This window comes from Euprymna scolopes, chromosome 28 (genome assembly GCF_053919585.1).
Source record: "Euprymna scolopes isolate OS-2025 chromosome 28, ASM5391958v1, whole genome shotgun sequence".
Classification (NCBI taxonomy): Eukaryota; Metazoa; Mollusca; class Cephalopoda; order Sepiida; family Sepiolidae; genus Euprymna; species Euprymna scolopes.
This window is the reverse complement of record NC_136509.1, coordinates 20,801,285-20,829,173: the sequence shown is the minus strand read 5'-3', so window position 1 is coordinate 20,829,173 and position 27,889 is coordinate 20,801,285. Positions and strand designations below refer to the sequence as shown.

The following is a 27,889-nucleotide window of genomic DNA, read 5'->3' as shown; positions in this document are numbered from 1 at the left end:
TTAACAAAATTTAGTTCATTCCATTAATTATCCCCAGTCATCTCATCAGGTTCTTCATCTTTCGACTAGTTATTATTTAATCCCATTAACCTTAATCCTTGAGTTGCCTTCAGCCTAGATAAGTGCTTACCCGCTAGTAAAAATTTTTTTTGGAATGTCATAAAGTTGTGACGTCATCTATTTTTAAATAAATAGATATATTTCTCTCTTAGTAATAAGAACAGGTGTAATAAGTGTATAAGTAATATTATTTCTTTCTTAGTAATAATCCTTTGTTTTTATATATATATATATATATATTTATGTTTATTTTTGTATATATTTATGTTTATTGTTTTTATTTTTTTGTATATTTACACTTCTCTTCTCTTTTGCTCTCTCTCACTCGGCTTTTTTCTTTCTTTCCTTTAATTATGCATGTCGTTCACTTCCTCGCATTCTTGTCATTCGCCTTCTTTTTATGTTATTTACGTTTCATGAGGTACTCGACCGAGCTCCGAACTCCAGTCATCTCCACTCCCACCTTGCAAAATATTCACAAAAAAACCCTAAAAAAAAAACTCGCTTTGACACTACAACAGAAAATAACTTTCCTTTCTTTGCCTAGCATCAGCTGAAATTTCCACAAACAGAACTTCTTCGCAAGGTCTTCTTCACCCCTACGGAATACATTGCTGCAGAACTGCTTCCCTGCAGACTACAACATAATTGTATCCACAGTTTCCTGCCATATACCGTTGCCATAACACCATGCAACACTAAAAATAAAAAAAGTGCATGACATCTGTGGCAGGGAAAATTCATTTCTAGCCTTTTGTTTATTTTATTTTTGTTTTTTTTAATTAGGTACAGTTTTTGGCAGAATTGTGACTTTCGAGAATTTTGCGAAAAATCTTAGTGACATGAGTGATGAACATGGCGAGAGATCCCATCAGAATATTTCAGTGATGGTGAAACGTTTTAAAGGAAAATAAAACCATAACATGTTGGCAGACTGCTGTTGGAATATATATAAAAAGGGAGGATGACACTCAACTCAAGAGGGTTAAAAAGACAAATGTTGTTTGACTTGAGAATTCTAATTTTTTTCATTCATAACCAATAATAATAAAATATGATTTATATACAGCATAATCACATTGACACAGCAGTTCCCATTGGATCATCGCAGTTAAGCAACATTGAGCCTGGTCAGTCCTAAATGGGTGACCATTTGAGACTTTCAGGTGCTCTATGTGCTCTCTGCTTATCTCGGCATTGTTTCCAGCCATCCTCGTCTTCTCCTACCCACTGGACTCAAACAGTGCTGATTCAGGAGACGTGTGGTTGAGGATTGCGCAACCCTTGCCTCACAATTACACGTGCTACTGCCCCTGCGGGGGGTATTCTTTGTCTTTCGAGACTGAACAGAAGCATGGAAAATATGATTTACAGTATATGAAAACGGTGCTTAATCTAGAGAAATAAGGATCAGATTTAGAATCAAGATATTTTTCTTATATCGAAACAGGTCTTATGTGGCATGTAATTATTTTTATCCTGAAATTTGTTGCCTAGTGTAATTAGACATAGGAACATGAAATTTGTTGCGCAGTGTAATTAGACATAGGAACATGAAATTTGTTGCACAGTGTAATTAACCAAACTTTGTTCATCACATTAATCATCCTCAACCCATCTCACAACATTCTTCATCTTTAGGGCTGTGGCATTCTTCTCACTCTCGAGTATATATCCGATACAGTTAGACATAGTTAATCAACCGAGAACCACATCAGTCTACATAAAAACATATAAGATATTAACGGATATATACTCAAGAGTCAAAACAATGAAAAGAATATGTCACAGCCCTATTCATCTTTTTACTAGTTAACCTTAATGTACAAGACAGTAGCCATCTTATTGACATTAAATTAATATCTTTTTCTCCTCTTCTTTCGTTTTTTGACAAATCTAGTTGAGGACACCAGGGACTTACCAATCCAACAATTTTTAAAAGATGCCCCGAGATATCTCCAGACTCAAGTTTAAAAAAACCCTTCTACAACTCAAAAATCAAAAATTCAACCTGGTTGAGATATGGAAGGAGGAATGGCAAAACAATACTCCCAAAGGAGGGGACATCATTGAAGACCTAACTTTGGGCCTTCCAGGTTTTGATGCAAATAGTAGGAAGCAATGAATAGCCGCAAACCGGATCAGAACAAGACACTGCAGGACTGCAGTAAACAAACACAGGTGAAGACAAATAGACTCCTCGATCTGCTCAAAGTGCAAGGAACCTCTCAAGACATAGACCATCTGATCCTACACTGTCCAGTTACCTAACTGCAAGAAGGCTATGCGACGGCCCATCTATCTGAAGACAATTTCTCAGACTGGCTAAAAAAATAACGGTATACGATACTAATACTACTAGTAAAGGATTATCTGTGTTGTTCTTTACAGCTCCTAATGCTGTTAGTCTCTTTCTACTCTATTGTTGGTTACTTTGTGAGGGCTTCCCTCTATGGAACACATTAGCATAAGACTGCTTCCCTTCAAATTACAACATGGTTGTATTTAGATTCAACGTTAACAGATTCCTGTCATATAAAACCGCATCATTAGTTCATTCCATTATCTTCAATCCTTTCATGATGTTCTTCATCTTTTAACTAGTTACCATTCCATTTTATTAACGCTTATCCTTGAGTGGCTTTCAGATTTGATAATTGGTGACCCTTTAGTAAAAAAAGGTAAAATCCCTCGCCCTATCTAGTCTTATACACTAATACTGTTTTGAAAGGTATTAACCCCCAATTTTCTCTTTGATAATGTAAAAATTGAAACTCACGGTCGATTATGCAAGCAAAATCACTTACAATATGTACTTGGCTTCATCATTAAATCGCCCCCCAAAATGGTGGTGATGGTAGCTAAGTGGTTAATGACATGAACTGAAAATATGGGTGTGCTATGTTCAAATCCTGTCCCTTCCACAGAAACACTTTCATCATCCCCCACCCCTCACCCCACCCCACACACACACCTGATTTTGTGTCTAACCTCCTGGAGTGGAGACAAATAAAATAACCCCAAAAGGGTTTATGTGCCGGGTTTTTCTTTTGTTTTTTGTTACATAGGAATCACCACTTATCAAGGCCAAGAGGCCACTCGAGGATAAGGGTTAATGGATATACATTAGTCAATGTGATTATAGCGTAGTAAACATAAGTAGTGGAAATTTTGTAAATTGGATTACTTAGGGGGACGGTTCATCAAGAACTTGTTTACGTTGAACTTGAAGACAATCAGATTGTAGTCAGCTGGAAAGCAGGCAATCGGAAGAAAGTTCCACAGGCGTGCAGTTCTAAGAAAGAAGCTTTGTTCATGGGATCTACGTTTAGGTTTAGGCACAGATAAATAGTGTGTGAAATTATTTATTTTTTTGGCTAGACGAGTGTTTTTCGTGAAAGTTTGATGAGTGGGGGGGGGGGCATAGATTGAAGTTCAGATGAGCACCTGTCATGAAAATAACAATAAAGCAGAGACAGGCTCGCAACGTCTCTTCCGTGTGAAAGAAGGCAAACGGAAGAGAGTTATACATACAAAGCCAACAATGTTATATTTTTTAGAAATTTCAAACCAATAAAAATTAGTATCATTCTCATCTTGATTGTTATTTTTTTCAACATTTCGGCCTACATAACCTCATCAAGTACATTTATTTGAGCTTGGAAACTTTCTATTTTGACCTAGGAATGTTTAGAGCCTTAGAAAGATTCTGCGGATCAAATGGCGTGATCGAACTTACCAACCAAAAGTCAGAGACTTCACTAACCAACAGGTAATATTGTCAATAATCTGCAAACGACATCCAGGCTGGTTTGGACATACTTTAAGATTGACCCCAAAGAGGATTGCCAACCAAGTGTTCCAATGGACTCCTGATGGAAAAGTGGCCCTGTCGGTGGGGCATTAGAATACACCGACTGCCCCCCTTGCAGAGGGTAAAAGTCCCTCAATGGGGGTCCTGGATATGACCTTAAACTATATCCGATGGTGAGGCCCCAGCTTGCGGGCTCTGGGGAGTGTGGAGCCACCCTTTAATTGCCATTGCTCCCAGGTCCACTCTGACCTGGAGTGGTAGTACCTGTAAGGGTTCCAACTATCGGTTAAATAGAAACTGACTTGCAAAAAAACAAATATATTCTATCAAAAACATTTTCTTCAAAATCACCGGATTCGGCATTAAATAACCTGAAAAGGATTGATATGCCGTAAAACAAACAACCAACCAACCAATTCCTGATGGAAAGAAGAGGAAGATCAAAAATAAACCGGAAGCAAGAAAGATTTGATTGCAATTCAAAGAAGCCAGAGGAATGCTGTGGATCTGACGTCAGATCGCAAATTATGGCATATTTTGACTGCCTAATGTGCCACAAGATACAAAGGTTCCTAAGTCTAATCTTTATGTCAGAGGCAAGAACCTGTACAGAATTTTGAACGGAAACCATTTACATGTCATTCATGGTAAAAGATTGTCGGCAATTTGTAAGTCATGTACAGGTATAAATGCCGATCTTTTTGCAGCATATCTTTTCAGACTCTTTCAAAATCAAGAACCTACATAGAATTTCAAACTGCTCCCTTTATGCGTTCAGTTCTTAATTCCATATAACACCCTTATTCCTCTACCTGAATTCTGTATTAAGCTTCTCAAATTCAAAAAGATGCACTTGACAATGATCAAACCCATGATTTTTAGAATATGAAATCTTCATTCTGTGACGAGTATGTACATTATAAAGATTTTTCTGTGTTTTTGCTTTTTAATATGTGTAATTCTAAATATACAACTAAATATTTTTGTTTACTAGCCAAATAGAAAAGTTACTAGCCAAACCCACATGATTTTTGGAATATGACAACTAAATATTTTTGTTTACTAGCCAAATAGAAAAGTTACTAGCCAAACCCACATGATTTTTGGAATATGACATCTTCGTCCTGTGACGAGTATGTAACATCATAAAGATTTTTTTGTGTGTTTTTTTTTAATAAGTGTAATTCTAAATATACAACAATTTTTATGTTGATACTTGAAGCTATAAACATTCTAATTTCTTCAGATTTGTTTTTAAACAGCTTTCGTTAAAAAAAAGTATATTGTTTTATTAAACTTTTATTGTTTAAATAATTTAACTTTGTTCGTTTTATTAAAAAATGTTGAAAAGATATTTTTCACTCAGTAGTGAGCTTTAGAAGATTGTTAGTGAAAGAAATACAATCTCCAAAAGGTAAGCGTTTTATTATTTGTAGTCGCCACTTTTAAAAATAACTCGCAAATTGCGACTGTTTCACTCGCAATGTAGAGCCCTGATATATGTGTGTGTGTGTGTGTGTGTGTTTCTGTATTTCATATACTAAAATAATTATAACTCCAACAGTAGAATGTCATTTCCATTTTAAATAATCCGCAAATAAGAAAGATGTTTTTCACTTTTTCAAAGTATTGAATGAAATAATCCTTCATTTTATGTTGTCGGTTGTTAATTTATTGCAGTGGGTGTGAATTATAAATTGTATATGAACCTCCTAGTCAAAGGCCCATTTTGATAAGAATATGAAAAATTTCATTGATATAAAAATTCAGCAAAAGTTAAGAAGAATTTTCCTTTTGATTTTCATCCTTAATCATAACACATTTCTTTTTTTATTGATTAAAAATACATTTTTAAAAAGCCATACAAAGCTTTTAAAAAAGTATTTTTATATAAAAATTTAAAAAAAAAACGAACATTTAAGCACTTGCATTCAAAAAGATAATGAAAAAAAAAAACAAATAGTTTGAGGGATTTTTTTTCATTTTTTTTTCATTTTGTTTTCATATGTTTTTTTTTTACATTTTTCTTTACAGATGCAAAATCCAAATAGTGACATTTTTGTTTGTTTTGGGGTTTTATTTATGTTTTTTTTTTTTTAATTGGGGGGAAGGGGTAAAAATGAAAATTGCCCAATATTTCTTTGCTTTCTCTTTCTCTCATTTCCTTTCTTTTTCCTTCTTGCTTTCCATAATTACAATTTTCATTTTTTTTCTTTTGTTTTTTGATTTATTTTTTCTCTTCTTTCAGAATATATCTTTCTTCTTCTTTTATTCTTCTTTTCAAATTTCGTATCCATTCAATTAGTTACATCCATAAATATTTGGTAACTGTTTTTTTGTTTTGTTTTGTTTTTTACCCCAAATGGTCCCCCGGAACTCTTGGACAGTAACATACCATCCATCTAGTCATCTTTCTCACATATCAAAACCAAAAATCCACACACAAAACAAATAAAAATAGCAAAATATTGGGCACGCCTGATCCCTGACCTGTGACTCCCCAAACTCCCCTTCATCTCACCCCAATTCTTTCCAATCTGACATAACTAATAGGTCCATTTCTCGGGAATAACACACAGCACCAAAATGGGGAGAAATCCCTTCCCTTGAATCAGGTAAATTTCTTTTTTTGGGGCGAGATTTCATTTGCTTTAATTGTTTTTTGTTGTTTCTTTATTCTTTGTTTATTCTTGTTGTTTTGTATTTTTTGTTGTTGTTTTTTTGGGGGGATTTTTGTTGTTGTTTTTTTTTGGTATTTTTGTTTTGTTTGTTTTGGGATGTTTTGTTGTTTTGGTATTTTTTGTTTTGTTTGCTTTGATATTTTTTATTGTTTTGTTTGGGAATTTTTTGTTGTTTTGTTTGTCTTGGGATTTTTTGTTTGTTTTGGGATTCTTTGTTGTTTGTTTTGGGTTTTTTGTTGTTTGTGTGTTTTTTTGTTGTTGTTTATCTTTTGTCTATTTGGTTGTTTTTGTTTTTTCTTTTGCAATTTGTTGTTTTTGTTTTGTTTGTGTTTCGTTTGTTCTTTCTCTCTTTTTTGTTTTTCGTTTCTTTTGTTTTTAATTTGGCTGGGGGTTTTTGTGCTTCAAATTTGCTTTTTTGATTCCTATTGCAATTTTTTAAGTGAATCACAGCAACAAATTATTTTTATAGATTGGATGCATTTTAGTAATTTCTTAGCATTTACAACTTTATTACCATTAATTTATTAAGGAATTATTTGAGTTGGTTAACTGAAAAAATTCTTAATGTAATGAATAAATTTGGATTATTGGAAACATGCATACATATAAAGGACGTGTTAGATTATTTATTTCCAAAACATGGTTTTAATATTTGAAATTCTATTGCCATACCAATGGCATATAACCTCAGCAGGTTGAACCGGTTCTATCCAAAGAAGGAAGTGTCTAGGGAATATCAAGTTCATAAGTGGTCCCCAATCGCATACATTTCAAAGTTAGGGGAGATAATGATGTTGTTTTTGCAGTTCTTGTAGGGAGATATCAACGTCCTGCTACATACAGCGCTTGGTATTTTGGATTTGGTCATCCATCTGGTACTGACCAGGCTTACTGTTGCTTAACTTCAGTGATCTAAAGAAAACTCTAAAAGATCTGCTATACACAAGTTTAAGAAGGCTCAATTTTCTATTTTGTTAAATGATGGTTTCCGCTTAGCATAAATCAAGATTCTTCCATTAAAGGAATTTAATCCTTTCAGATATCAATATTGTAAGAATAGTGTACACAAACACATTAAAGAATATTTGTTTTTTTTTCCGAATTTCACTGCCTCTAGCCACACTAATGAGTCTTTAAAAAGGTGAAACAGTTCTTTGTATATGATATATACAAATCTCAGATTAGAGTTATATCATATTATGATTTTATGTCATTTTTTTTGGAACAAAATATCTTACACGTGTTTCTGGGGAAATTTTTTTTCATATGGATAAACCCAGTTTTCAGATTATATATATATATATATATATATATATATATATATATATATTATTCTTGTATCAGTATATGCAAATAAGTCGAACTATGTAAGTGTATATAAATATCTTCCGTTACACAGAAATAGACATACTCAAATATATTTGGACAAGACATAACTTGATTGAAGAGTAAGGTTTGACATGAGATCATATGTGTATGTCTATGGAGTGAAAGTTAGAAAAACGGATCAAAATGGGTATTTATTTAGCAGGAAGCTTTATACAAGATGACACGAAAAACTATTTAAGAATTTTTTATTTAGCCAAAACATGTTTTTATTGCATATATATATATATAACAAAACCAAGACTTCAAAAAAGGAATTGATAGCAACAAAAAGTGTATTTCATTGTAAGTTACAATTGTTTCAAGACTAATTGGACAAATTCAAACAGTATTGCGTTTGAAAATTTTCACATAAACAGCATTTCTTCAGACTTCTTGCATAAAAAACACTTTGACAATAGAACATTGTTTAATATTAATATTTAAATGGGATTTTGATGGAGGATGCCTCCAGGGTAAATGTTTTCGCATGCTTCATTTCCGTTAAGAGAATTTTCTTTAAACAATGTTCCATTGTCAAAGTGTTTTTTATTCAAGAAGTCTGAAGAAATGATGGTTATGGGAAAATTTTCAAACGCCATAATGCTTGAAATTGTCCAACTGGTATTGAAACAATTGTAACTTACAATGAAATACACTTTTTGTTGCTACCAATTCCTTTTTTGAAGTCTTGGTTTTGTTAATACAGTTTATTAATGCTCAATTATGAAATATGATAATTTTGTAGCTTACTTTTTAAGTCATCTCTCTTTGGCTTAAAACTTATTTGTATATGAAAATTTACTGAATTATACGAACCCAGTAAAACTCAGTATATTACAAACAAGTATATATATATATATATATATATATATATATATATATGAAGCATTTTTTTTCTTAGGCATATTTCCTTAAATAAAATAGTCTATTAATTCTATTTTTCATCCATTTCAACTTCTAAATAAAGGTTTTCGTTTATGGCAGGAACTGGCTGATGTAATTGCTATATTTATCATAAGTCCGAGTACTTTCCAATCCGTCTGAATTCATTGTCAGGGATAGATTAATCTAACTGGTTTTGAACAAATATATGGGTTCAAGTATCGTCTAGTTCAGCTGTGCTGAGGAGTAATATGATGATGAAAAACGTGTCTGTAGCTAATATATTTTTATTGATTAGACTTTTTAGAACATATATAACAGGCAAAAGTTATAGCCCATTCAGTTAAAATGAGTGCTTTATGCCAAATTGGTGGTTAAATATGATTAAACTTGTGCTCATTTTTGTATTAAATACTAATCCTATTAATCCCTACCTTTGCATCGAATCGATACTGTAATACTTAGGTCGCTGTACCTTATTATGACAAAGGTCTATACAAAATTTCAGCCGGATCAGCACAATAGTTTCTGAGAAAAGGTAGAACGGACAGACGGACTGAGAAATATATATACATACGCATACAACATATGTTCCTTAAATTCTACAAGACAAAGGCAAATAATTTTTTTAATCGCTTGACAAGGAGAACAAAGATTTAAATATTTAAAGAGAAGGATGAAATTTTTTTTCGAAAACGTTCATCACAGACAAAAGCTAAGGACGGCCAAAAATGTTGATTATTCTCTTTTTAGAACAAATAAACTTTGTCCTCCATCTTGTCTAGCAATAAAAAAAAATATTTGTTGTATTCTTAGAGAATTTAAATATACATATGTGGTATATGTATATTTAAATTAGTGATGGAACGGTTCCAATATTTCTCCCGATTCCGATACAATTACCGACTCCGATTCTTCATAAATTTCTAAATATTTAACTACAAAGTTGCTACTTTTCCCCAATTAGCATAAAGCACATGTTAAATGTGCGGATGTTTTCTCAAACTTAAAAATACACTTGTATAAGACTTTAGTTATGCTTATAGTTTGAAACCAATAAATATTTATTATTTTATTATTACAACCAGCAAGGTGGAAGGTTTTGTTTTAAACAGAGTCAAATAAAAAAAAAAAAAAAGAATCGTTTTGGCAATGGAAAATAGGTATAATTTTTTCTGATTTTGCCGATTCCTGATTCCAATTAATCGTCCCATCACTATATATATAACACGCACACATTAGTAATTTATGAAAATATGTTTTTGGCAATTAAGCTACATGGGGTTCATTTGACTTAATTTCATCTTCTGACGACAAGCATATATGCTGGGAAAATGGTTGAAACTCTCTCAGCTTTTTACTAACTCTAAATAAATGTTCCAAATGTTTTTTATTTAATTTATTTTAAACCATTATATATATATATATATATATATATATATATATATACATATTATAAGGAAAAGTTCAAGTTGATGGACCAAAACAATTCAAGAGATTCCAGGATGAGATTTATTCGATTTTTTAAACAAAACAGTTATTAATCTTCCAGGATATAATCAAATATTGCAGATAAAAATAAGCTCAATAATTAACAGGTTGATTCAGAGCATTCATATATTAATTTTGTAGATTATAAAATTAAAATATCTTAACATTTCAAATATTATAATAAAGTTCTGAAAATTACCATTACCGGTTAAATATTAAGTGTTAATTTTCGAAGCTTAATTATAGGATTTTAAATGTTAATGCTCTATCTTTATAATCTACCCAAATTAATAGTTATCTTGTCAGATTTTCAAAGCAGATCCAAATAGCATTTAGGCTGATGGATCCAACTTTGCTTCTGTTGTACTCTGTTTCTATGTAGTTGCCTTCCCATGAGGGCAGACTTAGACACAAGTGGAGAAAATCCTGCTTCCCAAAAAACGGGAACTCTGCATTAGAACAAAATTAAAATTGCCTCTTTCTAAAGCGGTTTCTCCTTCATTGACCTGAGACAAAAAAAAGGTGTTGTGTAGTATCAGAACAGTTACTACACTTTGTTTCTAGCCAAAAGATCGAGTGTATTCTGTTATCTGAAATATAATAATGTACTTTTCTACAATTTATTTTAAAAATGATCTAGTCCACCCATGACGATTGGCAAAAAAAAACAAACGTTCTAAGTAAAACAAACCCAATAATAAACAAGAATCGTTTTTGGCATCGGAAAGCGGCATAATTTTTTTCTATACTGATTCCAATACCTTAAAAAGTTTTGATTTTCTTGATTCTAAATTCCGATTCCGATTCTGATTAATCATCCCAACATTAATAATAATCGCAGGCTGCTGCAAAGAAGGTGGGCTCTCTCTACCATGCTAGAAAGTTACTTATGCCTGAAAGTGTCCTGTACCTCTTTAAGGCCACTATTCGCCCATGTATGGAGTATTGTTGTCACATTTGGGCTGGTGCATCTGCTACTGGTCTCTTACTCCTGGACAGGGTTCAAAAGAGAGTCGCCACCTGATAACGCCAACCTTTTTAGATATTCACCTAAAAATATAAATTACTAAGGGAAATAACTCTTCATTGGATATAATTCTAGTTGTCTATCTTAGAACTAATATTTTATTTCTTTTCTAGCACAAAACTTACGATGTTTCCTGACATAACACTTGCTGGTAAATACGTTGAATAAAATTCTAATTTTAAGAAATTCTTGTTATGGTTAAAAAAAACTATAAACCAAATTTTATGGAAACAACCATGTAGTTTTTTTTTATTATTATTATTTAAGATATTTAATTTATCGAAGTTCTGTCAACAAAATACTTTGCGTTAAATCGGAATTCATTATTTGCACCAAAAGTATGGCGCTTCTATAATAACGAAAAATATAGAGTTTTAATTGAAACAAATGATACCTACGTAATTGTCAGACTCAAGCAGTAACATATCCAAAAATGACAAAAAACGATAAAGTAGAAAAATAATTATTAATGAAAACAGTTGTGAAACCTCTATTCCACTTACTAAAAAAAAGAGATAAGTTGTCAGGGGAGATAATTAACTTCTGATTATGTAACATGAATGTAATTCAAAATGCCGGGCAAATTTTATCCCTCATGTAAATTTTATTGAAAACTGATTTTCATTAATAATTATTTTTCTAACTTATATCGTTTTCCATAATTTTTGGATATGTTACTATCTGCGGCATGACAATTATGCAAGTACCATTTGTTTTACTTGAAATTCAATATTTTTTCGTTATTATAATATAGAAGCACTAAAAGTGTTAATCCCTAGAGACAGAAAAGAGTTGTCGCCCTTGATAAATAAGAAAATGACTGCTCTCAAGTCATTTACTGAATTGATGAAAAAACAAAAAATACTACTGGATTATTTTGTGTAAACTTTGGTTACTAGTTTTTAATCACCGTAGCAAGTATGTGCTTCCTAAAATTAGAATCTAATTTAGCGTATTTACCAGAGAGCATAATGTCAAGAATCATCAATATAATGCAGCTGATGCCAACACAGTTAGGAGATGGGTTCGTCGATTTCAGAGTGGAGAAAGAGATGTGTGACAAAGCACATCCTGGACTTTTACAACAGAGGCATCGTTCATCGCTGACAAACGCGGCGTGAGAATATGGAAAAATAAATTTGTTTTAACTCTCGTCTTCAAAACTCTTCAATGTTTTAATTTTTGGAACGACCTTGTATGCGTGAACACACCATAACACAAAAACGTAATAGGTTACATGAACGCAGTCTCTATTACGGATTCACAGCTTTACTTACTTCCGGTAAGAATTTAAACAATAACCGATATCTCGTTTGCTAAAAATACATCTGTAGATTAAAATCAATAAATATTAACCATTTGATATTTGACAGCAGTAATGGAAAATAAAGTTCTAAGTAAAAAAATCAAATAATAAACAAGAATCGTTTTTGGCATCGGAAAGCGGTATAATTTTTTTCTATACCGATTCCGATACCTTAAAAAGTTTTGATTTCCTCGATTCTTAATTCTGATTCCGATTAATCATCCCAACATTAATAATAATCGCAGGCTGCTGCGAAGAAGTGGGCTCTCTCTACCGTGCTAGAAAGTTACTTATGCCTGAAAGTGTCCTGTACCTCTTTAAGGCCACTATTCGCCCATGTATGAAGTATTGTTGTCACATTTGGGCTGGTGCATCTGCTACTGGTCTCTCACTCCTGGACAGGGTTCAAAAGAGAGTCGCAAACCTGATAGGTCCTGAATCTAGGCTTCAATCTCTGTCCCACCAGCGAAATGCTGCATCCCGCTGCCTGTATTTTAATGGTGGATGCTCTAACAGACTACAAGCCCTTGTACCCTTCGATATAAATACCCCCATCAAATCTGACACGCAACAAAGTCCCACCCCTACACAGCCTTCTACTCTAATAGTTTTTCCCCACAACTGCTAGACTCTGGAATTCCCTTTCGGGTTCCTACTTCTCCAACTGTACTGACATGCAGAAGTTCAAGTGTAATGTGAACAGACATCTTGTTTCTCAACTCCCTACATAGTATTCCTGCAACTTATGTCCCTGATAGTAGCCCCCTACATCAAATTCGTTCTGTGCCTTGTTTGGGGTGAAAATGGAATAAAAATAAATATGAATACACTATATATATATATATATATATAATTTTTATTTATCCATCTTTCTTTGGAAGATTCATCTGTTACAAAGCTAAGTTTTATTTATTTTATTGAAGTAGAGTGGGAGGGGACTCTGCCGAATCATTGCTTTGAAATGTTTAGGACATGTATGAATAAATTGTTTATTTAGATAAATAATGAAACGGTAGAAAAAATGAATTTCTTTATATGTAATCTAAATTCTATTGTTTTTTTTATATATGACATCTTTATCTATGGACAACCTTGGTTCATCTTTCTTTTAAAACACATAAGTACAGATTCAAACAAAAGGCTTAATTACAACATAGTTAATCCCTTGACTAGTGTGTGTATATATATATATATATAGCAAATAGTTAATAAAAAATGTTAAAAAACACTTAAAAAAGAGTTAAAAACATATTTAATCTAAAAAAGGAACACTTAATAAGAGGATAGTCCTCAATCCGTGGAGTTTCGAAGAAATAATTTCCTTCTCATCAGAGGGTAGGAATTAGCAAAATGCGGGATTGGATTTTGCATACAAAAGTATTTAATGAAACTGCAAGTAAGTCAAAGAACTTACTTGATAACAAAATTATTATAAGCTCTATCTCCTATTTGGTTTTATCGAGCTTTTACATCTGGTTGAGATTACTTTATAAATATTAATTCTTTAATATTTATAATATACTTTAGTTTTACCGTCTTGGATCATTTTGATAAATTTAATTGTAATTTTTATTTTATATATATATATATAATAATGTGATGATTCCAATATTTTTCCCAATTTTGATTCTTCATACATCTCCAAATATTCAATTATAGTGTTATTATTTTTCCCTATTACCATAAAAGCACATGTTTAAATGTGCAGATATATTCTTAAACGTAAAAATAAATAGTAGTTGACCTTACAGCTGCTGAGGTTAAAACACCAGCAAGAGAACAGGTTGATATAAACAAACGAGGCAGAAGAGAACCGAGTCAGTCAAAAAAGCGACAGTAGCTGAATCCGCCACCTCCTGCTTTTCCCTCTCCTGTCTACTGATTGAATCGTGCAACGTGAAGCAAGAAATTAAATAATATTTTATGTTTTTCTAACAAACGGATTTGTGTCGTTAGTTTGTTTTCTTGACAGACGAGAAACTATGACTGTTCAACCTCGCTACATTAAGCTATAAGATAAACAAAGTTAGCATTTTATAGATATGATGAATCTTCATAAATACAGAAAAATCATACTTAGATTTACACCCCAAAATAATCATATGTGCTAAAAAAATAATCATACACGTGCTAAAAAAGTAAAGATTGCGACTTGCAAAGATTTTTTTAGCATTTGTATCTTCATATATGATTAGTTTTGATAAAAATGTAGATGCTTTTTAATTCATCATTTCTATAAAATTCAAACTTTATAAAATTGTAAGTTTTGTTTTAATTTTATAGCGACTGTTATCTATTATATAAAGGGCAAATGTTTCTGTGTACGACTTGCTAAAACTTGAAAAATACACAACAAACACCCACAATGTTGGTATTTTTTTATCAGCGTAACTCCAGATGTATAATACCTAAAATTTAAAAAAAAATAATAATTATTTGGAGATCAAATAGCCATTTATATTATTTAATGTTCTCCAGATGTACACACATTTTTTACATTTATCACATAAAAGGAAAGTAACTAAAATATTTTTAACAGTTATTTCTCTTACATCGCCTCTAGTTGTGTGTGTGTGTGTCTGTTCAAAGAGGAGGAATGGACTGTCCGAAGAAGAAAAGGGGGGGGAGATATAAGTTATGTTCCACTTTACCCATGAGCAATGTGCGGGTAGCCCTGCTAGTATTGCAATTAAAGTCAATTTGCTTAATACAAGACTTTTAGCTTTCAGTTTGACTACATAATCTCTCTCTCTCTATCTATCTATATATATATAGAGAGAGAGATAAAGAAAGGATAAGGAGATAATAGATTAGCGCTTTATTTCATTATTATGTCAAGGAGTGATTGCAAGAAGTAAAAGTGAGGAATGAGAGGAGATCTCTTTAAGCCATGGCTTTTCAAAGCTCCTCTTAATCGGGTAGAGTTTGATCTATCCAGACAGGTTAGCCTTTTCTTTCCGAAAAAAATTTTTTTTTTCAATTAAAATTTTCTCTCTCTCTCTCTCGCTCTCTCTCTCTCTCTTTATATATATATATATATATATATATATATATATATATATATATATATATATATATGAGAGAGAGATAGACACAGAAAGAGAGAGAATGTGTGTGTGTGTGTGTGTTATAGTAGATCAGAACAACATTGGTAACATGTGATGCAGATACAAACAAAGGTTGAAGAGAGTCTGATATAGGCGATGATTTATATATCTCCTTTGTTTGGATTTGAAACCAACGGTACTAATGTTGTTCTGATCTTTTGCAACACATATAAATAAATATTATGCTCCTATTTTATAATCTTTCTTAATAATCTAGCTCTTTCCTGGAGTTCTTCCACACTAATCTTACAGAGACATATATATTAATTATTCAATTCCCAAAATCATTTGAATTCAGATATATATGTATATATATATTTGTTTTTAAAATATAATTTATATTTATATAAAATATAATTTATAATATATATATATAGTGAATTAATGAGAAAAGTTATCATTTACAATTCTTGACCATATCTGTTTTTGTAGCGCAAAATCAATCCCTTAATTATTATATCAATCAGTGAATCTATTTTGCCCTTAACTCATCAGAAGAAACAGCAACAATCAACACGTCCAAAGGAAATAAAGTGAGTTTTGACATGAAAATAAGAAGTTTATAGTATGTTTCCATTTCGCCATTTTGAATTTTAGAAATAAATTAGTTAAGGGCATAATAGATTCACTGATTAATATAATAACTAAGTAATTGATTTTGCGCTATGAAACGGATACTGTCAAGTATTGTAAATGTCAACTGAATCAAAGGAATAAATTATAAGATGGTCAACATTATGAATTTTTGAATATAGTTTTTTGTCATTTATTATTATATTGCTCTGTAATTACATTGAGCTTCTTAAATAAGGATTGGTAAATATTATAAGAAAATATATTTCCACAGAAATATATATATGTATATATATATACACATATATATACATATACATACATATATATATACATATACATACATATATATATATATACATATACATACATATATATATATATATATACATATACATACATATATATATATACATATACATACATACATATATATATATATATATATATATATATATATATATATATAGTCCTTAACACGGCCTAATGTCTACTGTAAATGTATATTGTAAAAACAATATATATATATATATATATATATATATATATATATATATATATATAAAATCCTTTACAAACAGAAAATGGAAAAACCTCTGAAGAAGAAATGTAGGTAAATCTTTTATCGCATAATTTTTCCTTAAAAAAGTGTTGTTTTTTTTCTTCACATCTGAAGAGAGGCCGTTCTTGTGAATATTTTCAAACGATATAAGGTTTGAAATTATCCGAATGGTCGTGAAACACTTGTAACGAACAATGGAAATACACTACTTGTTGCTATCAATCCAACCTTTGTTGTCTTGATTTTGTGAAAATAATATATATATATATATATATATATATATATATATATATATATGACTTTAAAGGCGGGCAAATAAAAGGTATACATATTCTAGAGCTCTTTTAATAAAAGGTATATATATTTTTATTAGAAATATTAAAGATATCCCCTCTTAACCTTACTTTTCCACCCGATTTTATTTTTATTTTATTTTACTTTGTAAACATGAAAATAAGTAACCTTTTTTTCTTTATATTTTAAATATTTTCCAGATATATCTGCCTTACTTAAAAAATGATAGTTTTATTTTTGGTGTCTTTAAACCCTCACCAACTTATTTTGCTGATGAGGAGACTTTGTTTGATAAAGTCACATGATAAAATTATTTTTCAAGACGTATTGTCTGTCTCAATAAAACTATCGTTTCCGAAATGATTGTACAATTTATTGATTTTGTTTGTTCTTCCTTTTGAAACCGATGTTTAATTATAAATTATGAGTCATTTTACTCAATGTATATAAACAAATATAAATATATGTTTTTAGGCTTTGGAATGTAAACTCCTGTTACATATGATCTGAAAGAGTTAAAGTGTTTTCATTGAGCTTAATTAATCGTGACAATTGGAAAAATGTTTTAATATATTATTAGTATATATTTATAATTATATATATATATAAAACTACAAAGATAAACATATCTTTAAATTAGAACTCATCAAAGAAGCTTGATATACCAGATAGAGCAATATAAAAACAAATAATGATGCAAATAATAATTAAATTTATTAATTTATCAAAAATTCAAACAAGAAATGAATAAAAAACATAAAGAAATTGAATTTTTATTTCTTGTTGGAATATGTGACATTGTAATTTGCTCAATTTTTATTTTCATAATATTTTTCTTTTTTGCGTGTGTATATATATATATATATATATATATATATATAATATAATTCTTGTTTGAATTTCATTAATAAATAATTCGATATTTTTGGACTTTTTAAGAAACCTTGATAATATATTATTGAATATGTGTGTGTGTGTATATATATATATATATATAGTAATTTATGAAATATATATGGCGATTATGCTACACTGAATATTCCGCGTTATATATATATATATATATATTAATCATCTATTTTTATTTCTTATATATATTAGCTTACTTTTCTCATTTTTCTACACAAAAAGAAAAAAAGACTAAAATCTATGTATCTAACAATATGTTATCCATGTTTCTTTCTAAAAAAAGTTTTAAAAAATAATAGACTGATTTAATGGAGAGATGAGTTTATCTGTATAAGTTATTTAGTTTTGTTATTGACTTCTCCCAGTAATACCTTGTTACTCCTTGTGTGTGTGTGTGTGTGTGTGTGTGTGTGTGTGTGTGTGTGTGTGTGTGTGTGTGTGCATATGAGAGAGAGATGGGGGAGAGTAAATGTTAATAAAACTAATATAAATTTCATGTTTTTCAATTTAATCAGTACAATAAAAGTTTATAAAAATCCTTTAAAAAATTAAGAAATCTTTTAAACGCAGATTTAAAGAAATTTGCTCTAACCTATTCTTTGCTTAACTGTTTGAATTTATTAAACTTGTAAACTCCTCACTAACGTGATGTACTTGCAATAACCCTTATCCCTGAGTGGCTTCCGGGCCTTGATAAGTGGTGATCACTGTGTAAAAAAAAAAAAAAAAAAAAAATATGTACCATTACATCAGTTTTATGGGCAGCTTTTCTCTGTAATATCATACATATAATGGTTGTATAGATTGCTTTCCTATAGGTAAATCTAATGAAACCGTGTGATTATTAAAGAGTTCTTAATGGCGGGCAGAGCTCGTATATAGTCTGCTTACATATATGCATACATGTTTCAGTCAAATCCTAATTCCAGAAGACAACCTCATCAGATAAAAAAAAATATCGCTTTTTTTTTTGTCTAATAAGTTGGTCTTCTTGAATTAGGATTCCACTGAAACGTGTATGCATATATGTAGCCAATAATGTTTGTATAATAAACAGACTATATAAATATTTTGTTCTATAATAATGATCCCAATATTGAGCATATTTCTATCACATTAGGAACTGGTATAATAATTATTTCATATTACTTGAAATATATATATATATGTATATATAATATATATATATATATATATATATATATATATATAACTACTTAATTTACTCACATAAAATTAATATACGAAAGTCTAGATTCATGCGTAAACTTTAAGTATTTACTTCAAAAGTGCTCAATACGTAGGTAGAGCTAGTTAGTAATTTATAAAATATATATGGCGATTAAGCTACACTGAATATTCCGCGTTTCATCCACTCTAGGTCTCTTCAGACTTTTATAAATTACTATATATATATATATAAATTACTATATATATATATATATATATATATATATATATGTATATATACTCTTCATTTTCTGCTTTACTCTTCACTAGAAACAGACACTCGTTATGTTCATCCGAAATAAGTTTGTTGACTGACTATATAAGTAAACAATTGTTTACTTATAGTAAACAAACGAACTTCTTTTGAATGAACATAATGAGTGTCTGTTCTCAGTGAAGAATAAAGCGGCAAGATACTAAAAGTACATATATCTCTAGTATTGCACTATTGAGCTATTTAAAGGAAACGTTTTGTTAATGTTTACACTTATATTCAAATCGAAAATTAGTAATAGGAGCAAAATTCGCAAGTAAAGAAAAGATTAATAAAAAAAACTTTTTAAGTTCGAAAGTGCAGGAATATAGATATAGAAATATATATTTATAGAACAAAAGCCTTATTCAGATTTAAAACGTTCAATATCAGTGGTAGAGCCTAATATAAGTAGAAAATGTCAAGATATTGTAGAATTGAATTTGCAATAGTTTACCCTTCACTTCTCCTTCTCGTATTCCTTGTTTTAAATAAAATAAAAAATTGTAAATTCAATTCCACAATATCTTAACGTTTTTTTTAACATATATATATATATGCCATATACATATATATGCCAGCAAATTTGAAGGTATATGCAAAGTTGGGTTTGTATTACTGTACACATAGATTCGAAAAAGTTGTCAAAAAACAAATATATAACAAATAAATGTTATCAAAGGCAAGATAAGTTACTTTTCTACCAAACTGGATATATTTTTTGTGTTTTTATTCAATGTAACATATTTATTCAGCTCGAAAAATATACAATGTTTACCGATGTATTGGAAAATTCAAGATGGCGTCTCACACCCTCTTTAACACCGTAAGTTTGGGAAAAGGTGTTATAAATAAAAAAACTATACAAAATACTATTAAAAACCCGCCGAATATATGTCAACCTATGTCACGGTAACATATATTGAGCGAGTTTTTAACAGTATTTTATCCGGTTTTTTACTTATAACACCTTTTTCCAAACTTACCGTGTTAAAGAGAGAATCAGACGCCATCTTGAATGTTCCAATACATCGGTAAACACTGTATGGTTTTCGAGCTGAATAAACATGTTACATTGAATAAAAACACGAAAAATATATCCAGTTTGGTAGAAAAGTAACTTATCTTGCCTTTGATAATATTTATTTGTTATATATTTGTTTTTTGACAACTTTTTCGAATCTATGTGTACAGTAATACAAACCCCCCCCCCCCCCCGCAAAGTTTTTTTTTACTAGCGTGGGGTGGGGGGTGGGTTGGACAGAACAGTTTTAATATGCCGCCATTTTCATTTTCTGCTCATTTCTCTTTTCATTGTAGCATGTTCCCTTTTCAACTTCCCTTTCTTTTTTTTTCATCTTTTTTCTCAAGTTTCTCGTTGTCTCGAGAAAACCATAATTGCTGCCATCATCAATAGATTTGAGAGATCCTTTTTTTTATTTTGTTTTTGTTTTTTGTTTTTTTTTGTATTTATTTTACTGGTTCTTCTCTATTGCATCCATGTGTGTAGGGGAATATATTCATGTGAGTGTATGTGTGTGCGTAAATGCGTGCATCTGGAAGTGTGTGTGTGTGTGTGTATCTCACTCACTTTCTCTCACTATCGCTTTCTTTCTCTTTCTTTCTTCTCGGGAGTCTTTTTTTTTTTTTTTTTCCTTCATATTTTTTTCTTCTCAGGGGTCAAGGTTTGGTACCGAAAGACGTGACTGTTTGGGTTCGATCTCCAAAGACGCTCGGTATGCCTCTTCGTCTGGAATCAGTCGGTTTGGATCGAGTAAGTAATTAGTTACCTGGAGGTTAAAATATTGGCAATGGTCAAGCAGCAAACAAAAAATGGTAAACATGATTTCAATAGTTAAACAAAGAAGCAAAATATTTTCAATTTTTTTTTTTTTTTTTTTTTTTGATATTTAAAACATTTACACATACCTATGCATATTGATTTATATGTATATATAATAAAAAACATAAATAATTAATATTTCAAGATTATGGGAAACAGAAGGAAAATCTAAAACATTATTTACTTTATTGACGTTTTGTCCCTATTAAAGGAACTTAATCTGTAGCATTATTAAAAACTCAAAATATCTAAAAAAAAAAAAAAAAAAAAAAAAATTTGAGATTTAAAACATCTACACATATTTATATATGTTGATTTATATATATATAATAAAAACATGAATAATATTTGAACATTATGGGAAATAGAAGGAAAATCTAAAACATTTACTTTATTCACGTTTTGTCCCTATTAAAGGAACTTAATCTGTAGTTAAAGAATCAAAATATCTAAAAAAAAAAAAAAAAAAATTGGGGGGAGGGGATATTTAAAACATCTACACATATTTATAAATATTGATTTATATATATATATATATATATATATAATAAAAACATAAATAATATTTCAACATTATGGGAAATAGAAGGAAAATCTAAAACAGTAACTTTATTGATATATCGTCCCTATTAAAGGAACTTAATCTGTGACATTGATCTCCTAGGTAGGAGACACTAAAACAGAATATTTCATTATCGTTAAAAAAATAAACAACAAAAAATTGACTTATATGGATATATACAGGGTGAATCATGGGAAAACGGATGTTTTTAGAATGCTCCTTGCTCTCCTAATGGCATAGTTTATTAAATGTTTTAATGTACATTATAAAATTATTGTTGAAATATTCGCAGAGTTTTATTTTGCTTAAAAACGCCCGTTTCCCGTGACTCACCCTGTATATCTCTACTATTAATAAAAATTTTAATGTTTATTTATTTATTTATGTGTGTGTGTGTATACCAATAAAACTTCCGAACGGATGCACCGAATTGAAAAATTCTTTTTTTTCCCTGAAAGAGATGAGTCCCTAGATTGTCCTTATGTATATATGGTTTGTAACGAACAACGCCGAGTCAGACAAAAAGCCCGAAATGGACAGGACTTGTGGCGCAATGGATAACGCGTCTGATTACGGATCAGAAGATTCCAGGTACGAATCCTGGCAAGTTCGTAATAATTTTAACCATCATTTTATCCAAGGTTTACTCATTATCCTGACCCTTAGTTAGGGTATTTTTGTTTTTTCAGTGATTTTGTTTTGTGCATATGGGAATTTCCCATATTCCGAGTTCACATGGTAAGCGTTGATGGTAAGACGATGTTGAGTGTACTCGATTTTGTGTTTGGCTCGGCGTTGTGTGTGCCAACGCGGCGCAGCCGCTAATATATGATAAAAATAGAATTAACATTTCAACATTAAGGGAAATAAGAAACGCCTAAAATGTCTCTTGTACAAAAGTGCCTTCACACTCCAATGTGCTAAACAAGACTCTGCCATGTTAAACCCAAGGTACTCCCTTGGTTGAAGTGAGTGTTCCTAATGATGGAGGTTTGAACAGAACTGAAAGGGAGAAACAGACCAAATATTAAGGTCTCATGTATGATATGAAAAGAAACTGGAATCTTAGAGAGATATCGATCATACCAGTTATTATAGGTGCCACAGGGCGTATGAAGAAGTCCTACCTAACTAATATTCTTTGTGAACCTAGTGCAAAAAAGATCCATACAATTGCACTTAAGTGAACAATGAGGATACTAAAAAGAGCTCTCGGTTGGTTTCAATAAAAACAGGGCAATGTTGTCAGCTGTTTTGGTTGCCCCATACCCAGCGTTACAATCTTCAAACAAAGAAAATTAAAAAAAAAAAATCTGTGTTAAACAAAACTCTGCCGTGATGAACACGTGGTGCTCCGTTCCTGTCCGGGCATGTTTAGCTCTCAAGGCACCTGTGTAGTCCGTCTCTGTCTTCTCTAGCCTCAAGGTTTTTCCTTTTTTTGTTGTAATATTTTTCTTTCTTTCTTCTTCGTCATGACGTCACCTCGCACATGGCTCGATATTTGTATACATTGGCTGTTGCTGCCATATGCACATCTGGATGATTGATTTTCGAAAAAAAAAAAACAATTAAAAAGCACACGTGCATTTGAAAATATCTGCTGCGTGTGATGTGGAGAAGGGTTTCTGTTCCATTTACCTCTGAAGACCATGTCCCATCTGAAAGAGTTTTCCAAATGCACTTGTAGTTTTTATCTAATATTCTTCGAAAGTCAATCATCCTGAGGAAGTCCCCTGGATTAACTTACTAATGTTTTAGATTTTTCTCTCTGTCGTATGTCTATATGGACTTTGATGAGATCGTTTGCGAGCACCGATCCCATGAACCTGAGGTTAGAATTGCTGACTATCAACTACATGGTTGTAGGTTCAATCCGAGACTAGGAAATGGATCTAGTCTAGCCACACTGATGAGCTGTGATACAGCGAAACAGTGCTTATGTGGATGACTAAATATTTTAAGCCTCCCTCCTTTAGGTAAGCTACGTTCGTATAATGATTTGACCCGCTACTTAATTAGCATTTATGCGATGCTCTCTGCGTGTTTGTTTATAAATAGACTAACAGGTCGAGCACTGTAAAAGCAGTAGGCGGCTAACTATATAAATGGACATTTGATGAGATTACTTGCAAGCACCGATCCCATGAACCTGAGGTTAGAACTGCCGTCTATCAACTAAATGGTTGTAGGTTCAATCACGGGCTAAGGATGCGTGCTAGTCTAGCCACATTAATGAGCTGTGAAATGTGGATGGCTATATATATATATATACATATATATATGTATATTTGTATATATCTATAAAAGTGAAAGTGTCTGTCTATCTGTGTGTGTGTCTGTGTACATTTCCCAATAACTCGGTCAATTTTCAATCTACAGACTCGAAATTTGATATACAGGGTACTGAGATTTGGGAAAGTCTTTGTAATCCGTTTTCAGTCAAAAATTTGGCTGTTAAGAGGTCAAAATTCAACGATTTAACCTTTGAGAACTCTACCAAACTCTTCCGACAATTTTGGGTCTAAACACTTGAAATTTTAGATATAAGTTCCTTGGATCAAACTTAATAACTTGATTTGAGCCCAAAACAATAAATGTTAAGGAGTAATAATAGGGGTCAAAGTTTAAAAAAATTGACCTCTGCGGTCTCTACCAAATTACCAAAGACAATTTTTGGTGTAAACATTTGAAATTTTACGTAAAGGGTATTCAGAGATAGGGCAAACTTTTTAATCGGTTTGGGTCGAAAATTTGAGCTACCAATATATAAATGTATGTATGTATGTTTGCATGCCTGCCTAAAACTTTTGACAGAGGCAACAAATTTTCACAAGATCAATATCGTTTTGAAGCTCAACCGTTCAGATGACAAATACCGAAAAATTGGCTAAAAACATTAATTTCTTCACCCTCAACTGGGCACATATCTACAGGGTGGGGTCGCTTTTTTCACTGATATTTTCGAAAGTCATCCCCTTTTTTTCGATTGTCTAGCCTTAATTTAAACCTACATCACTCCCGGTTTGGCGGTATATAGCAAAGACGTCACGTTTTTTCCCCATTCTTTTCCTCCTTCGCGGTAACGGGTTCGAGCCTGCCTTTCTTCTACCACTTTTTTTTTTTTTGCTCAAAACACCCCTCAAAACACCCGGGCAACGCTGGGCACCCATGCTAGTATATATATATATATATATATATATATATATATATATATATATATATATATAACAAATGTTGTTAAAAACAACAGAGAACTTCCGTTTAATTAGACCTTTTTTATTTTTTCAATTTTTCTGATCTTTAAAGAATTAACATAGATTTCAACTCTACCTCTACTTTATTCCTTCTTTGTTAAATTCCACAGCCAAATAACGTTGCAGCCCACAAGAATCATGACATTCAACGAACCGGAAGTCCAAGACTCGAGTTTCGCCCTCATTTGGGCTCATCAGTTAAACACATCCGAACTCAGGATTCAACACCCAAGCCTCTTGCATGCAAGGCAAGCACTCTGCCAACTGAGCAAACGCCCTGCACACGAAAAATTCTATTAACCAACAGAGATCAAGCAAACTGCACCGAAATCTGACTGTGAAATGGCCTACTTCGTCTCGACAAGGGACGCGGTCATCCAACCAGCTAATAACCCAAAGCCGATGTCTCACAAGTAGGAGTTTCAACTCGAAAGGACGATTCCATCCAGCAATGCTAACCTAGCGAGTAAATTATGATAGGACTTTTCAGAATATGAGAGGTTATATATAATAAATTCCACAGCCAAATAACGGTTCGTTGACTGTCATGGCTCTTGTGGGCTGCGACGTTATTTAGCTGTGGAATTTATTATATATAATCTCTCACATTCTGAAAAATCATATATATATATATATATATATGTGTGTGTGTGTACTTAGGCAGAAAGTGAAATTTCATTAACAATGTTTTTATTTATTTTTATAAAGGATCCATTCTTAACAGACCGTTTCGTCATCATTTAGTCAACTAAAATACATTGTTATATATATTGGATTGTCTAACATTCTATTTCCTATTTATACATGCTCTGGAGTTAGAAATAATAAATATCCTTTAGGGTCAATGTTATATAGAAAAAAAGTAATTTTATTCTTACATAAAAATAATTATAATTTTTTAAATAAATAAAACGCACTTTATTTTTAATTGTAGCAATTAAATTTTTTTTAAACAATACATATTGCCTATTTTCTCAGCGCAAAATTAATTTTTCAAAAGTTTATTATAAAATAGGTTGTCATCAAGTCAAAATTTAGCTTGGTAATATCCTATGACAAGAGAATATTCTTACCATTGTTTTGACTCTCGAGTATATATCCGACACAGTTAGACCCAGTTAATCAACTGAGAATCACATCACTCTATATAAAAGCATATAAGATATCAACGGATACACACTTTAGAGTCAAAAAATGAAAAGAATATGCTGTTGTCCCAGCCCTAGTGATATCATATTAATGAATATGTTATGAATAATTATTTTCATTTATGAAAAAAATGACCTGAGTTATTAAATTGTTTGGTTTGAAAATACAGTTATTCACAGCATCAACACCACAACCAACTAAGACTGCAACGAGAAAAGTGATATATCAGCAACACCAGAAAACCAACGAATGGACAGTAAATGTGAAAAAAGTTATTGCTACACGGACTTAGCGTTATGCATGTTTTGTGTGTAATTCACCCCCATTTCCCTGATTCACCGGCTACGCCAACGTATAGAAATACATTCATAATGTGAATTATCACTATGTTTGTGAGGAGTTGCAGAAAAAAAATGGCAGTATTCAAAGATACTTTCTTTTATATATATATATATATATATATATGAATTTTCATATGTATATATATATATATATATATATATATATATGAATTTTCATATGTATATATATATATATATATATATATATATATATGAATTTTCATATGTATATATATATATATATATATATATGAATTTTCATATGTATGTATATATATATATATATGAATTTTCATATGTATGTATATATATATATATATATATATATGAATTTTCATATGTATATATATATATATGAATTTTCATATATATATATATATATTAAAGGAGATTAGAACAATAGTCTAAAGAGCAGAGTGTATTTTAATGTAATAGTGAAATATATAGGTAAATATCCTAGAGCTAATTTAATATTTAGTAATGTGATTGATAATTTAAAAATCAAATTATAATTAAATTAAAAATCTGTTTTATAAGAAGGAACAACAACAAAATCAATTATTTGTACGATCGTTTCGGAAAACAGTGTTTTTATTGTGGTAGACATCAAGTTACGGACAATAATTATTACATATAGTTTTTTAATAAACAAGGTTTCCTCGTCAGCAAATATTGTGAAGGGTTTTTTATTAAATGTAAAAGACACCATAAATAAACCTAGCATTAAAAGTAAGGCAGATGTATCTGGAAAAAATTAAAATAAAGGTATGGATTTAAACTTGATAAGAAAATTAATATGGATTAGAAATAGAAATAAATAGAGTAAAATATAAATTTGGTTTAAGTACCATATTATACATACATACATATACAAATATATACATGTATATATATGAAAAATAGACACATACATATATATACATAGATATACAGATATATACATAAAAATATAGGTACAAATATTTACCTTTTAATTTTTCGCGTTTTGAAATCAGGAACTATGGTTAAAGTACTCATATAGATGTTTGCTATAGCTTTTCAGCTTATGAAATGATAAATTTTAAGAAGAACGCCCGTGGAATAATTTATTTCCGTTAGCATACTTTTGATTTAAAGACGCCACGGTTTATAATTCGAAAGAAATTATATGTTAATGTTATTTGTATAATTGAATAATGCAAGG

General features: G+C 30.8%; 1 protein-coding gene, 1 long non-coding RNA gene and 1 other non-coding gene across 5 annotated transcripts in view; 2 read left to right on the top strand and 1 right to left on the bottom strand.

Moving 5' to 3' along the window:
* LOC145249499 (uncharacterized) overlaps positions 1-9,946 on the top strand; it is a 30,903-nt gene extending 20,957 nt beyond the window's left edge. Inside the window, exon 2 of the long non-coding RNA XR_013863540.1 lies at positions 1,961-9,946. This is a non-coding gene — a long non-coding RNA (uncharacterized LOC145249499). The remainder of the gene's footprint in view (positions 1-1,960) is intronic.
* A 10,902-nt stretch (positions 9,947-20,848) lies between these two features.
* The window catches only part of LOC145249497 (ras-specific guanine nucleotide-releasing factor 2-like), a 1,106,705-nt gene continuing 1,099,664 nt past the window's right edge, over positions 20,849-27,889 (bottom strand). For all 3 annotated transcript variants that reach the window (XM_080111105.1, XM_080111106.1, XM_080111107.1), the window contains one exon: positions 20,849-21,347. In XM_080111105.1, the coding sequence (XP_079967231.1) occupies positions 21,231-21,347 (117 nt within the window). In that variant the 3' untranslated portion in view covers positions 20,849-21,230. The remainder of the gene's footprint in view (positions 21,348-27,889) is intronic.
* Positions 22,502-22,574, top strand: Trnar-acg (transfer RNA arginine (anticodon ACG)). The gene has a single exon. It is a non-coding gene; the product is annotated as a tRNA-Arg (tRNA).